The sequence below is a fragment of the Bubalus kerabau genome, chromosome 16 (assembly GCF_029407905.1).
Source record: "Bubalus kerabau isolate K-KA32 ecotype Philippines breed swamp buffalo chromosome 16, PCC_UOA_SB_1v2, whole genome shotgun sequence".
NCBI lineage: Eukaryota > Metazoa > Chordata > Mammalia > Artiodactyla > Bovidae > Bubalus > Bubalus kerabau.
This window is the reverse complement of record NC_073639.1, coordinates 62,756,441-62,770,592: the sequence shown is the minus strand read 5'-3', so window position 1 is coordinate 62,770,592 and position 14,152 is coordinate 62,756,441. Positions and strand designations below refer to the sequence as shown.

The window sequence follows — 14,152 nt, the reverse complement described above, 5'->3', positions numbered from 1 at the left end:
ATGAATATTTGTGTTGCTAACAGTAAAGACCAGACCAAAAAGTTAAAACATAAAGGATCAACAGGGAAAAAGAAAGAGAACGAGACTGAGTCAGAAACAATCACGGAAAATGAAGGGGAAAGAAATGGGAAAAAAAAAAACAAAAAAAAAACTATATTCCTCTACCACGTGTGCAAAATACTGTGAAAGAAGAAAAAGATATGCTTTGATACTTAAATGGACAAAAATAAATGCTATCTTTTAGGAGGTATTTTATTTTAAAAACTCTGATTAAACAGAAACCAGATGTTTAAAACTAATTTTACCTGAGTTCACTGCAAACTACATGTAATAAGCTTTGAGATGTACATAATTCTGAGATTTTGCTGACTAACCAGCTAGGTAAGCAATCTTACCCAGAATAGACTCTTATATATATATAAACCAAATACTCTAAACTATGGGAGAAAGGTTTGAGCTGAACAAATGGACCATAAAGTAAACAGCTCAATTAGTCCACTGTGATTTACTGCCCTCTGGCTGTTGTGGCAGGAGATATCACAGATAAAAAAAGTGGCCTTAAAGAAAAGCGAGGAAGGTGTCAAGCAGAAGATGGCAGGAAATCCTTTAGGGAAATTTAGATGCTTTAAAATAGATCCTCAGATACATTAAAATTAGTTTTACTCCTTCCTATAAAAAAAATTAAATATACGCAGTAACAAAACATTTCAAACACTAACCAAAATTTTCCAACCACAAATTAATAAGAGTAATTTAGACATTATAACGGAGAAGGCAATGGCACCCCACTCCAGTACTCTTGCCTGGAAAATCCCATGGCTGGAGGAGCCTGGTGGGCTGCAGTCCATGGGGTCGCTAAGAGTCGGACACGACTGAGCGACTTCACTTTCACTTTTCACTTTCATGCATTGGAGAAGGAAACGGCAATCCACTCCAGTGTTCTTGGCTGGAGAATCCCAGGGACGGGGGAGCCTGGTGGGCTACCATCTATGGGGTCGCACAGAGTCGGACACGACTGAAGCGACTTAGCAGCAGCAGCAGCAGACATTATAAATGCTGGCTCTAGGAGACTAAGTCCAAAAGAGTTAATGACCTATCCGAACTAAAAATCAGAATTAGCCCTGATTTAGAAAAATTCTTTAACATACTAGACAAAAACATTTAAGGAAAGAGGTAAAAAAGTTTTACTAGAAATTCAAAGAATATCAATAAAATTTCCTCTGGTTATAAATTGGTGGTAAATACAAAAAGTATCGATAGCTCAGAAAAATCAAAGTCTTATATTAATTCAAAATTTCCAGATATCAGAGGTAATCTGAAGTTAAACATTAGGCAGCATTAGAGCAAATAATTCCTGGAATCACCTACTTACATAAAAAGCAGGAACAAAACACAGGAAAACTTGCTACATCAAAACCAGAGTAGATTCTTTACGTAAATCTTTCTGTAAATATACTATGTAATGACACCTCATAGTTCTGTCCAATAAGGCTTGCACTAGGTTTCTATTATCACTTTACAATTTTCCACCAGAGTTCAGCTGGCAAAAACTGTAACAGCACGAGTCCAAAAAGAAAAAAAAAATTCTTTTCATTTCACTGACTTGCTAATAACTCACATTTCACGATCATTTTAATACAGTAGATCTTAGCCTCAATTCCAACCCAAACACCCAGGGGACACTATACTTTAATAGAGTGGCTCTCAAGGTACTGAGTCCTAGTATGAATGGGAAAGAATCTGGAAAAAAAAAAAAAAAAAAACAGGGGTGGAAAGAAGAGGGGTGAGAGTAAAGAGGTTCCTTTGACACAAATCCATTAAACACTTGGATTTTTCTTCTTAGCAAGTCTTAATAACCTTTTCAGAATTTACCACTATTCAAAACATATATAATGCAGATAGTTTTTAAGAAAAACAAAAACAAAAAACTTACCCTGTAGTTCATGATGTATTACACCCACTAGATTGGGTTCGTCTCCCCACCAGAATATCCATAACTCTTTGCAATCTGGTTTGACATCACGGCGCCATACACACAGCAAGTTGGCTTGGAGACAGCGGATGAAACTTAACAGGATTGGATCATCTTGGGCTGGGGCTGAAATTATGGGTCCACAGTCCCCGTGCCCTCCAAAATTGTACCTACGCCATTTGATTCCTGTGAGTTCAGCCTGGAAAAAGAAAATAACAATTTTGACTGTTTTCTTCACATAAAGAACACTAAAAACAGGCTTCAATACAGAAAAATAAATCTGCTAAAAATAATATTTACAAATTTCTGTCAATCCTTGATTTTTTTTTAAGGGGGTAAAAAGTTCATTTCTTCCTATCAAGATTTCTACATACATTATATATCAAAATACAGCAAAAAAGTAATCATTTCCTGTTGAACCATTTTTTACCTATTATTTACTATAAAGTCCCTATACATAAAACTTTCTATATTATTATTCCTTATTTAACTCATAAATTACATTTAGAAATCAAGAGTCTGTAGAACTGAAATAATTTCTTTCAAAGAATTTCCTCAATTTCATCCCATCCAGAAACTATAGTTTAAATCTTTTTTAATTGGGGAAATACAATGCAGTAACATAGTACTTCATTATGAAAGCCAAAATAACCTGCTAATAAACTAATGGAATGTTATCGGCAATTTATTCCTGCTATTTAGTGTGTGGCACACAGAAAAGCTTTCCTTCTATAACAATTCCCTAGTGCAGTTTGGTCTTTTGTTTTTAAAACACATTTTGAAACATAGTAACTTTAAACCAGCTGAGAGCAGATCCTCTATCTTTGATCTGTCTTGTGAATTTGTATTCTAAAATTTCTTAACTATTAAGTTTAAAAAGAACGAAGTTTCAAGGATGTTTCAACACAAACAAAAGCTGAATTCCTTACTTGACTAGGAACTACAACTATGTATTCAAAACTGATAGTAAAACTTATTCATAACATAATTCTGTACCAGAGTCCATGTATCCCTTGCATTTAACCCTTACTCATATTCCCCCTCCTCACACCACTCCCAACCACCAAGTTAGTAATTTTTGTCAAGAAGTTGCTTTTTGAAAAACAAGTACCACAGGTGAGAAAAATAACTGTTACCTTCTACTAACATAACTAAAACAAGCTGAAGTCCTAAACAACCACTATAAAGAACATCTCCAAGAAAAAATTATCAGTTTTCTTCAATCCCCAAAAAAGCATCACTAAAAAAAATGATTCCAAAAATACAAACACCCAAACTAGAACTGTCTGAAATTCACTCATTTTTCCTTTCACAGTATGAGATGTGGAAATCTAATCTTTAATGAAAATTCTCAGTAAAACCTGGTATTGGCATCATTTAGGCTTTCTCTTTGGACCACTTGGTTTTTCCTCCAACTATTCTGGCCAAGGAAAAGGTTCACACAAAAAAGTAAACTAATCACACAAGAAATAATTATTTTCCATTATCATATGAGAAATAATTATCAGCATCATACTTTCCTGTTTTTCTGTACATAAACATTTTGAAGTTTACATGTTTTCATATCCTTTTTCATTTACTATAAATATTTTTTATATTACTAATTACCATTCAAAAATAATTAATATTTTCATCCTATTCACTGCTTGGAGAAAACAATTTATTCAATAACAACTGGACAGTCTTCATTTTTCTCACTATTATAATTATTATAACTGGAGAACATCCTTGAACATTATTTTCCTCAGTTATTTCCTTAGGAGAGATTGTTTGATGCAGAATTACCAAAGACTACAAATATTTTAGTCTTTGGTAAACTCACAAAAGCATGCTACCATATTGCTTTTCAGTAGTCTCGTCAACACAAATAACCTCCTCCCAAACTGCCTATCTTTAAAAACTCCTATCAGTTTAATAAAATGGTGTGTCCTTGTACTAACTGGTAGTCCTCATTTCACTTAGAGAAAATCATCATATATTTGATCTGATTGGAGCCAGTTTTCCTGGGTTTGACTTCCAGCTCTGTACTTATTAGCTGGAGGTAGAAGTATCCAGCAAATCATTTAATCTTGGTCTCTCAGTTCCCTTACAAGTAAAATGAGAATAATGGTATTCAGAATTGATCAAATGAGTTAGTGTACACAGACAATGCTTAGGACAGTGCCTGGCACAGGGCCAAAAACATAAACGCTACTGCTGTCATTACCAGTATAGTTGTACTGCTTCCCTTTAGTTGTCTGTGTTTTCTGTCATATAGATTTGTTTCTTCAAATAAAAGCAATATGTATGTATCTGTTTATGTTTTAATCAGAAAGCCAAAGATCAAGCTTTAAATATGTATCAAAAAAGGTATCTAAATAAAAAGACTAAGTGGGAGCAATTGAAATCAGAAAAGTAGAAGACTTGTTCAATCACTCAGTCGTGCCCAACTCTGTGACCCCATGGGCTATAACCAGCCAGGCTCCCCTGTCCATGGGATTTGGGGGTTGCCATTTCCTCTTCCAGGGGATCCTCCCAACCCAGTGATTGAACCTACATCTCCTGCACTGCAGACAGATTCTTTCCCACTAGAAGACTAACTTTTCTTTCATCACGTAAACAAGCATTCTATGCCCAAGGATCCTGAGGAAGTGAGGGGAGAGGGAGGTAAGGGGGGGAATGAAAATATACCAATGAATGCTAAGCACTCAACAGTCCATCAGGTCACAAAGAATCAGACACAACTGACAGACTAACACTAATGTTTACACTAAACGTATTTAAAGGGTTAGAAAATTTAAATATATCAGATATTTAAACATCAGGTGAGTCAGTTCCCAAGAACATCTACGAACCGCAATTTACTCACGAAAATCTACGAACCGCAATTTACTCACAAGAATACTTTCACCTGTAACATCCAATACGGCTCGGCAGACAAAAATATTTGGCTTTGATTCAGGAAAACGGTTTCCTAATCCTAGCACTTCCACTAACTTCCTATCAGTGCTTCTATGGTCTCAGTGGTAAAAGAAAGCCGCTGCCACCTGCTCTCTATCTTTATGGAGTTGTTCTAGCAAGTGATATAATACAAATGCAAGTGACATTACTTCAAAGCTACAAACTTAATCTCTTTATAACTAATTCAGCCAGAAGTACTAAAAATGTCCAGTCATTTAAAAACAATTTATCCCTTTACCTTAAAGCTAAATATCACTATACCAATCTTTAATGGAAAATTTAACAATGAAACACCATTAAAGCCTAACATATATCTAAGTATAAAATGAATGTTCAAAGATTTAGCTTTACATTTTGAATTAGTGATGGACAGGGAGGCCTGGCGTGCTGCGATTCATGGGGTCGCAAAGAGTCGGACACGACTGAGCGACTGAACTGAACTGACTGAACTGAAGAGGAAAAATGATTGAAACACTTTGTCCATGAAAACAAAATTTTGTCATGGATGTAGATTCAATTACACTATTAAAATATGTCCTTACATGCCATGATCATGTTTATAGTTAAAAATCAATTCCACACAAAGGTCTGTTGACCCCATTTCTGACAAATGTGTATCTCCAAGACTCAATATTCTTGAGGCAATCCTTTAAAATATTTCTAGATGCAAACTGTCCCCAAAATGAAACTATTTCTCACTGTCAAAGATAAACAATCCATATTTATACTTAAGATTGTTGTTGTTCAGTCGCTAAGTCGTGTCCAACTCTTGTGACCCCATGGACTATAGCCCACCAGGCTCCTCTGTCATTGGAATTCTCCAGGCAAGAGTACTGGTGTGGGTTGCCATTTCCTTCTCCAGGGGATCTTCCCGACCCAGGGATCAAACCTGCATCTCCTGCGTTGGCAGTTGGATTCTTTACCACCGAGCCACCAGAGACTCCCTAAGCTTAAGATTACATAGTGTTAAAAATATAGAATCAAAAGTATAAATATATAAATATTTTTATTCATCACCTACTTAATACCAGGCACCACAGCAGGGTCTTCACATAGAATTTCTAATATGAGGCCCCATACTAGGCTTCATATGTAATTTCTACATGTGAGGCCTTCATATGTAATCTCTAATCTTGGCCAACAGCTAAAGAAATTAGAAGTCAGAAAAATTAAATAATTCTTCCATAACCACACAGGTAGCAACTGGCAAATCCCAAACATAACTGAATTTAAAGCATGAATTCTTTCTACTCTGCCATAATGTTTCATAGGGCTAATGGTAACAAGTAACCCTAGAGGATTATAAAATAGTACAAAGAAACTGTCATCAACTCAAGTTAGCAATGACAAGAGCTCATGGCCATACATTCTAATTTAAGAAAGTTCATGAATCTTTCTTCACTCTTCCTGAGTTATTAAGAAAACTAGTCTAAGACTGCTCACTACACCATCTCATAAATAGAAGAGACTAATTTCACTCAGATAATTACATACTCCTGTACACATTACCACTGTAAGACCATAACCACACAAGCTAATTCTTAGGGTATGTATAACAAACCAAGAAAATAACTACTCTAATAGTAACAGAGACTGGAGGGAAGTTTTCTCAGCAATGGCTAGTATCAGCTGCATAGGTCGTCAAGGTCCTTGGCGAACTGAACTTAACCAGAAGAGACTCTCCTAGCCAAAACAGTAGCTCAATTCAGAATGGTTCTAACTAAATTGCAACAGAATCAGGATAACTGCATTTTCTTATGACATGAATGTATTTAAAGAAAATTTATATTGACTCTTACCATCCTAATCTTTAGGTACTAATGTAAGAAGTGAGCTGATAAATTTTCCCACTGGAGGTCACTTATTTGCACTGACCCACTGCAATCAGATCCCTTGTGACCAACATACATCAATACTCGCAAAGTGGCTCTCCAAAGTTAACTGTATTCAGAGGTCACGGAATAGAGTAAAACTAATGCAACTTGACGGAGAAGGCAATGGCACCCCACTCCAGTACTCTTGCCTGGAAAATCCCATGGACGGAGGAGCCTGGTGGGCTGCAGTCCACTGGGTCGCTGAGGGTCAAACACGACTGAGTGACTTCACTTTCCCTTTTCACTTTCATGCATTGGAGAAGGAAATGGCAACCCACTCCAGTGTTCTTGCCTGGAGAATCCCAGGGACGGGGGAGCCTGGTGGGCTACCATCTATGGGGTCGCACAGAGTCGGACACGACTGAAGCGACTTAGCAAGCAAGCAGTGTAACTTGAGAAGAATGAACCCCAGGTATATTATGGAAAGAACACTGGCTGCAGGTCAGGGGACCGAGGCTCTGGTACTAGTTTTTCAACTATTTAGCTAAATGGTATCAGGAAATCTCCATCTTAGGGCACCTTGGCAAGGTGATACGGTTGACCTAGATACTATAAAGAGCTCATGTCTCTTGACCCAAGCTAATTACATCCCACTCACAAAGGTGACTTGTAAATGAAACTGACCCTCATTAGAGACATTTGAATTTTCAAGAAATAGTTGAAATAAAGATTTCTCAAACTACAGAACAAGCAGCTTAATATCAATCCTTGGCAGGATTCTAGGATGATCTGTAGAAAAGGCAGATGTGATCATCTGGGACTAATGTGAGTACGTGAGGAAATTTCAAGTCTGCCTCACACCACTTCCTCCTGTGATAGGGTTACTACACTAGCAGATCAGAAAAATACAGCTAACAAACACATGAAGTCACCTCTCAACTGAGTCAAAGGAAAGAAAAAAGTTAGGATAATAGAAAACGTCTGTTAAAACATAACTAATCAGCTCCAGGTAAAGATGGCAGAACAAATACACACATCTGCTTTTGCTCGCTCTTAAATCCCTCAAAAAACCCAGTAAAGAAGTTTGTTTTTTTGTTTTGTTCCCTTAAATCATAAAATCACAACAGCAGGTAGCAGAGATGAGAGCATCCAGATTTTTAAAGCTAAGTAGCCAATGCTCAAGAGGTCAGGAGCCTTGTAATACCTAAGAAAACTGAATCTGGGCTGTGGAGAAAGCAAAGCTACAACCCGGTTTACACACAACGATAAACACAGGTACAGTCGTCCCTCAATATCCATGGGGGATTGGTTCCAGGACACTCCACAAATTATCAAAATCTGTGGATGCTCAAGTAGTTTAAATAAATGGTGCAGAATTTGCATTTACCCTATGCATATCATTTAACCTATGCATATCATTATCAAAGAACTAAAAGGGCTCTTACAAATTTTAAAACAATGATGCCAGAAACGATAAAACATCCAGAAAAGGGCTGGAAGATAAAGTTTCTCCCAGAAAGTAAAGCAAATAAAAATAAATAAATAAAAATAGGAGGGTGGGGGGAGATAAAACTAAAGGATCAGCCCAGGAAGTTCAAAACCAAATAAAAGAGCTTTCACAAAGGGAAAACACAGAAAATGAAAGAGGAAATGACCAATAAAATGATTCAAGAAAATTTTGAGGGGTGAAGAGGTAAGCGTGGGGACAAAGGAAGAATGCAAATTTCCAGATTGAAAGGGACTCACAGAAACCGTATTACTGTAAACTTTCAACACACTGCAGACAAAGAGAAGCGCCTCAAAGCTCCCATATAGTAAAAAGGGGTCAGGAATCAGAAGGATTTCTGACTTCTCAACAGTAATACTAGAAGCAAAAAGGCAATGGTGTAATATCTCCAAAATTCTAAAGAAAAAGTATTCCAAACTAAACATCTATGCCGATCTAAATTATCTATGAAGTGTAAAAGCAGAATACATTTTAGAATATGCAATGTGTTTTTTTAAAAAATAAAAGGCACCCTTTCTTAGGAAGCTACTGGAGGCATACTCCATGAAAAGGAGGGAATAAACCCTAAGTAGCCATGAGATTTAGGAAATAGATTCAACATGGGAGGGAGCAAACGAAGCCCTAAGATTACAGGAAATAATCAGATGATCCCAGGTTGTGAACTGTGCACCAGTTAGAGGGCAACCAATCCAGATTATAAGAGGTCAGATGGCTCCAGGGAAGACCCTGTCACAAATCTGGAACTGACAGAACACCGGATATTTGAAAGTCTTTTAAACGGAGATTCAAATATTAGGCAAAAGGTTTGGTGATGAATTAGTCAAAAATACATAGAAAAGTAAACAGTCCAAAAGCAAGCAAACAAAATCCAGATAATTACCATCTTCGAGTTACACAGAAAAGAAAAAGTAATCAGAGTTTACTCGATGGCTCTGCCATATATTAACATAATCAAGTGAATGTTAACACTGAATACTGAGCTAACCAAAATTACAATACAGCTATTTTGGTGAAATGGAAGGATGGAAAAGGCATATTTGCTTAGTAGGCGGGAGACAGAATAAGCTAAATCTTGATTTTCAACAGTGGAAGGTTCAGAATTTTAAAACCTGAAAGTAATTATAAACAGTATTTAGAAACATTTAAAAATTAAGATAATGAACAAAAGTAGATGAACACGTATGTCTCCGGAGAGGGTAAAACAGGGGCCAGGAGTAAGGGAATGCTATTCACTAAACCTAGGAATTCCCTGGAGATCCAGTGGTTAGGACTGACTGTTATCACTGTCAGGCCCGGGTTCAAATCCTGGTTGGGACACTAAGACCTCACAAGCAGTGTGGTGCAGTTAAAAGAACAATAAAAACCTTGTAGAACTATTTGATTCTTTAACCATGTCAGAGTACAATTCTGTTCTAAAATTTAAAAAAACACTAATCAAAATGTAGCAAAATATTTAATACATACAAAAAGTTAAAACTCATTTTGAGAACTCACTTATACATTTTTACAGACTGATTTTAGGCAAATTCTTAAGCTTAAGAACAACTTAATATCCCATGAATTGTGTTGCAAAGCCAAAAACTTATTTGACTGGGGGTTAAGATAACTGTTGTTATCTGTTTCTTCTCTCCATTTTTAGACTATTAAAACTCTAGGTGGGCAGAGACATGCTTCCAGCTGCATGCTCCCTCCCATCTAGCTCCGCTCAAACTCTTCCTGCTCCAAGACAAGAGGTTTGCCAGGGATCACCTCCACAGAGGCAAGGAGCACAACAGGGCACTGGGCCTCTCATCTGACTCTCATCCAACATGGTATTTTCATGTTGTGAGAAACGCAGTACGGTAACTCCCTCCATACAATAAGTTGTATGTCAAACATGCTTTCTAACACATACATACCTTTGCTGACTCATAATAACTTTTCCCTTCAACTGTAACTTTCTTCCCAGCCCTCAGTTTACCAACACTAATTCAAAAATATAAAGATTTTAAAAATGGAGTGTAGCATGAGTGGAAAGGGGTGTTTTATTTGACAATGACCTAAACACAAACAATGTGAAGTAACTTATTTTAAAAGTTACTGCCATCCTAAGCTACATTGATAAAAGTATAGTATCTAGATCCTACATAACAGATTTTAAGAGTCACTAGTCAATCCTGCTTTCAACTCCTAGCTCCTTAGTTTGAGAAAAATCTAGATAAGGTGCAACAAATTAACAGATTAGGATGAGGAAATCAAAGCATGTCATATGGCTAGAAGTTATATGGCCTCATGTTCCAATTCTTTGAATCGAATAAATAGCAGAAAGAAAATAAACCCACAGCTGAATTAAGTTGAATGAAGTTAAGAGGGTGAATAAATTTGAAAAATCTTCAAATTTAGTCACAAAGAAGACTGATATAGGAAAGATGAAATCAATTTGCTCAGAACTGACCCAAGTAGTAGCAGACAATCAAATGGAAAAACTAAAACAACAACGAGAGCTCACTGAAGAAAACAGCCCTGACTGGCATCCCTGAGAATCACAGACACGGGCTTAGCAAGAAGCTGGTCAATAGACGCGGCTTCCAACATCAAAGAGCTGGTTAAACAGTATGATTTTATAAGGTTCCTTTCAAACATGAAATACGTATCTCCTCCCTTTCAAGCATAAGACTTCGTAACTCTAATATCATTTGTATCTCAGTCAAGTAGCTCAGGGGGTAGCAAACTAGGGCCTGCAGGTAGGCCACTTATTTTGTAAATTAAGTTTTATTAGTACACAACCACACCACGTATTGTCTATGGCTGGTTCCACAGTACAACCACACTGTTCAGCCTGAAGTAATGAACTCTCTGGTTCTCTAAGGAAAAGTCTGCTCATCCCTAAACTAGGATAATATACACTGGCAAATATGACACTTAAAATATAAAATAAGAAGCACCAGAATTATCCTCCCACCATAAACAATCAGAAAACCAGACCAAAAAAAAAAAAAGGAAACTGGTTTCAGATACTGGACGGCAGACAACACAAAGGTAGAATCTCTGAGGTAAAGAAAACCAATGAAGCAGGTCCTACAGAGTCTACGGTAACTAGAATATATTAAAGTAGATCACCAGAAAAGAGAGAGTTTATGCAGGAAAAGAGCTCCAGAGATCTGACAGGGTCTCTTCTGAGGCTGTTCCTAAATACCAAGTTGCACATTTAAACAAAATTCAACAGGTGCCAGGCAACCAGGGAGTTCAGTGAACTCAGAGCAATATAAACCAAAAGAAAAAAGAAAATCAAAATATATACAATCAAACATCTGAAAACCAGAGATAAAAAGGAAAATCTTCTGCAATGACAGGCAGGTTCTTTACCACTAGTGCCACCTGGGAAGCCCCAAAAAGAAAAATCTTAAAAGCTGTCAAGAGGGGAAAAAAGAAACACATTACATAAGCAGAAGCAAACAATATTTACAACAGACTGCTCAAAAGAAAATATGCAAGTAGAAAATAATGGAACTTGGGACTTCCCCAGTAGTCCAGTACTTAAGAATATGCTCTTCCCATGGGTTCAATCCCTGGTTGGTTAACTGGGATCCCACATGCGACACTGTTAAAAAGCAAACAAACAAACAAAAAAAAACCAACAACGGAACAAGCTGAAAGAAAAAAAATCTCCACTCCTATAACTCTAGATCAAGCACAAATCTTTCAAAAATGAAGGTAAAATACTTATTTTTTTTTTTAGATCAACTTCTGCCAATGGAATTGTACTTTAATAAATGTAACTACAATAAACGCTTTTTAAAAAGTTCTTCTGCTACAAGGAAAATTTATCAGATGGAAACCTAGATCTACACAAAAGAATAACAAGCACCAGAAACAGTCAATATATAAATATAAATCATGTATTCTCATTTTGAAATTTCCTGAAAAGCTAATTAACTGTTATTGCAAAAATAATGGATCATGGACTGGATACTGGATATAGAAAAAAAATTTAAAACAGAACAAAGGCCAGAAGGAGAAAGTGGATATACAGTGTTCCATTAACATAAATGAAAAAAATGCACTATTTAGAGGCAACCTGTAATAAGCTAAAGATGCATATTATAAACCCTTAACCAGTTCTTAAAAACTAAAGAAGCATATCTAATAATGAAGACAATATGGACTCATTCCAAAACAAAAAAAAAGTACTCAAAATAACCCAAAAGTGAAAGTGAAGTTGTACAGTCGTGTCTGACTCTTTGCGACCCCGTGGACTGTAGCCCCCCAGGCTCCTCCGTCCATGGGATTTCTTCAGGCAAGAATACTGGAGTGGGTTGCCATTTCCTTCTCCAAGAAAATAACCCCAAAACAAGGAGAAAAAGAAAGAAAATGGATGCAACAGACAGGAAAAAAGCCAAAATAGCTCATTTAAACCCAATCATATCAATATAATTATACAATTAAAAGACACCAATTCTCAGAGTGGATAAAATATTTAAAGGCCCAACTATATACTGCTCACAAGAAAAGCACTTGAAGAGTGAAACGACATAAAAAGGTGTATCAGGCAAGCATAACTTCTAAGAAAACCAAGTGACTACATTAATACCAAAGTTGACTCCAAAAGGACTATTACTAGGACTAGAGAGAGAAATTTTATAATGAGAAAATGGCAATTCTTCAAGAAGACATAAATCCCAAATGTGCAGGTATCTAATAACAAAACTTCAAAATAAATGAACCACAATATAGATATATATATACATCTAAAAGGAGAAATTGACAAATCCAGAATTATAATTGGAGACTTCAACAGGCCTCCTCTCAGCAACTGATAAAACAAGTAGACAGAAAATCAATAAGGATATAGAAAAACATGAACACTATCAACCAACATAACCAAACTGACATTTATAAAACATTACAACTCAACAAAAGACTACACATTTTTTTTTCAAATGCACATGGAACATTCACCAAGAGAAACCATATGCTGGGCTATAAAATAAATATCAATGTATTTTCAAAAGCTGAAATCTCTGAACAGAATTAAATTAGAAATTAACGAAGTATCTCCAATGCTCCCCTACCCCACAAATAACTTTTAAATAATGCACAGGAACACCTCCTGCCAAAAAAAAAACACAAGGGAAACTAGAAAATATTTTGAACTGATTATGACAACAAAATATACTGAAATATGAGGGCTACAAGTAAAACAGTGCTCAAAGAGAAATCTGTAGCATTATATATTCACATCAGAAAGGAAGAAATGTATAGAACTGCTCTAAGCTTCTTCCTCCGGAAGTTAGAAAAGGTGTAAATTAAATAAAATGCAAACTGACAGAAATAATAAAGCAAAGAAATAAATGAATTATAAAACAGACTAACAACAGACAAATCCAATAAAATGAAAAGCTGGTTATTTTAAAAGATCAATAAGATTGACAAACTTCTCACTAGGTTAATCAAGAGAGGTAAAAAAAGACAAATTACCATTATCAGGAATGAAAGATGAGAAATTACTCCACATCGTAATGACACTGTAAAGATAATGGAATTACTATAAACAACAGTATGTCAATAGTTAAAACTACTTAAATGGACTTCTTTGCAACAATTACAAAAGTAACACACACACAAAGACCTAAATAGCCCTTTATTAAGAAGTGGAATTCATAAATTAAAATCTTCCCTAAAAGAGTTCTCTAAGGTAAGATGGCTTCACTAATAAATTCTATTCAAACATCTAAGGAAGCAATACCACCAGTTCTACACAAACTTTAAAAAAACAGAGGGACTACTTATCAATTCATTTTTAGGAGACCAACATTACTAAGACCAAAGATGTTACAAGAAAAGAAATCTACATGTCAATATCTTTCATGATCATAGATTTAAAAATCAGTAACAAAATATTGGCAAATCAAATCCAACATTATATAAAAATGATAATAC

The 14,152-nt window shown here is 35.9% G+C and overlaps 1 protein-coding gene across 4 annotated transcripts in view; it reads right to left on the bottom strand.

The window, feature by feature from the left end:
- The window catches only part of MED13L (mediator complex subunit 13L), a 280,536-nt gene that overhangs the window by 245,063 nt on the left and 21,321 nt on the right, over window positions 1-14,152 (bottom strand). For all 4 annotated transcript variants that reach the window (XM_055550352.1, XM_055550351.1, XM_055550353.1 and 1 more), the window contains exon 2: window positions 1,934-2,171. In XM_055550352.1, the coding sequence (XP_055406327.1) occupies window positions 1,934-2,171 (238 nt within the window). The remainder of the gene's footprint in view (window positions 1-1,933; window positions 2,172-14,152) is intronic.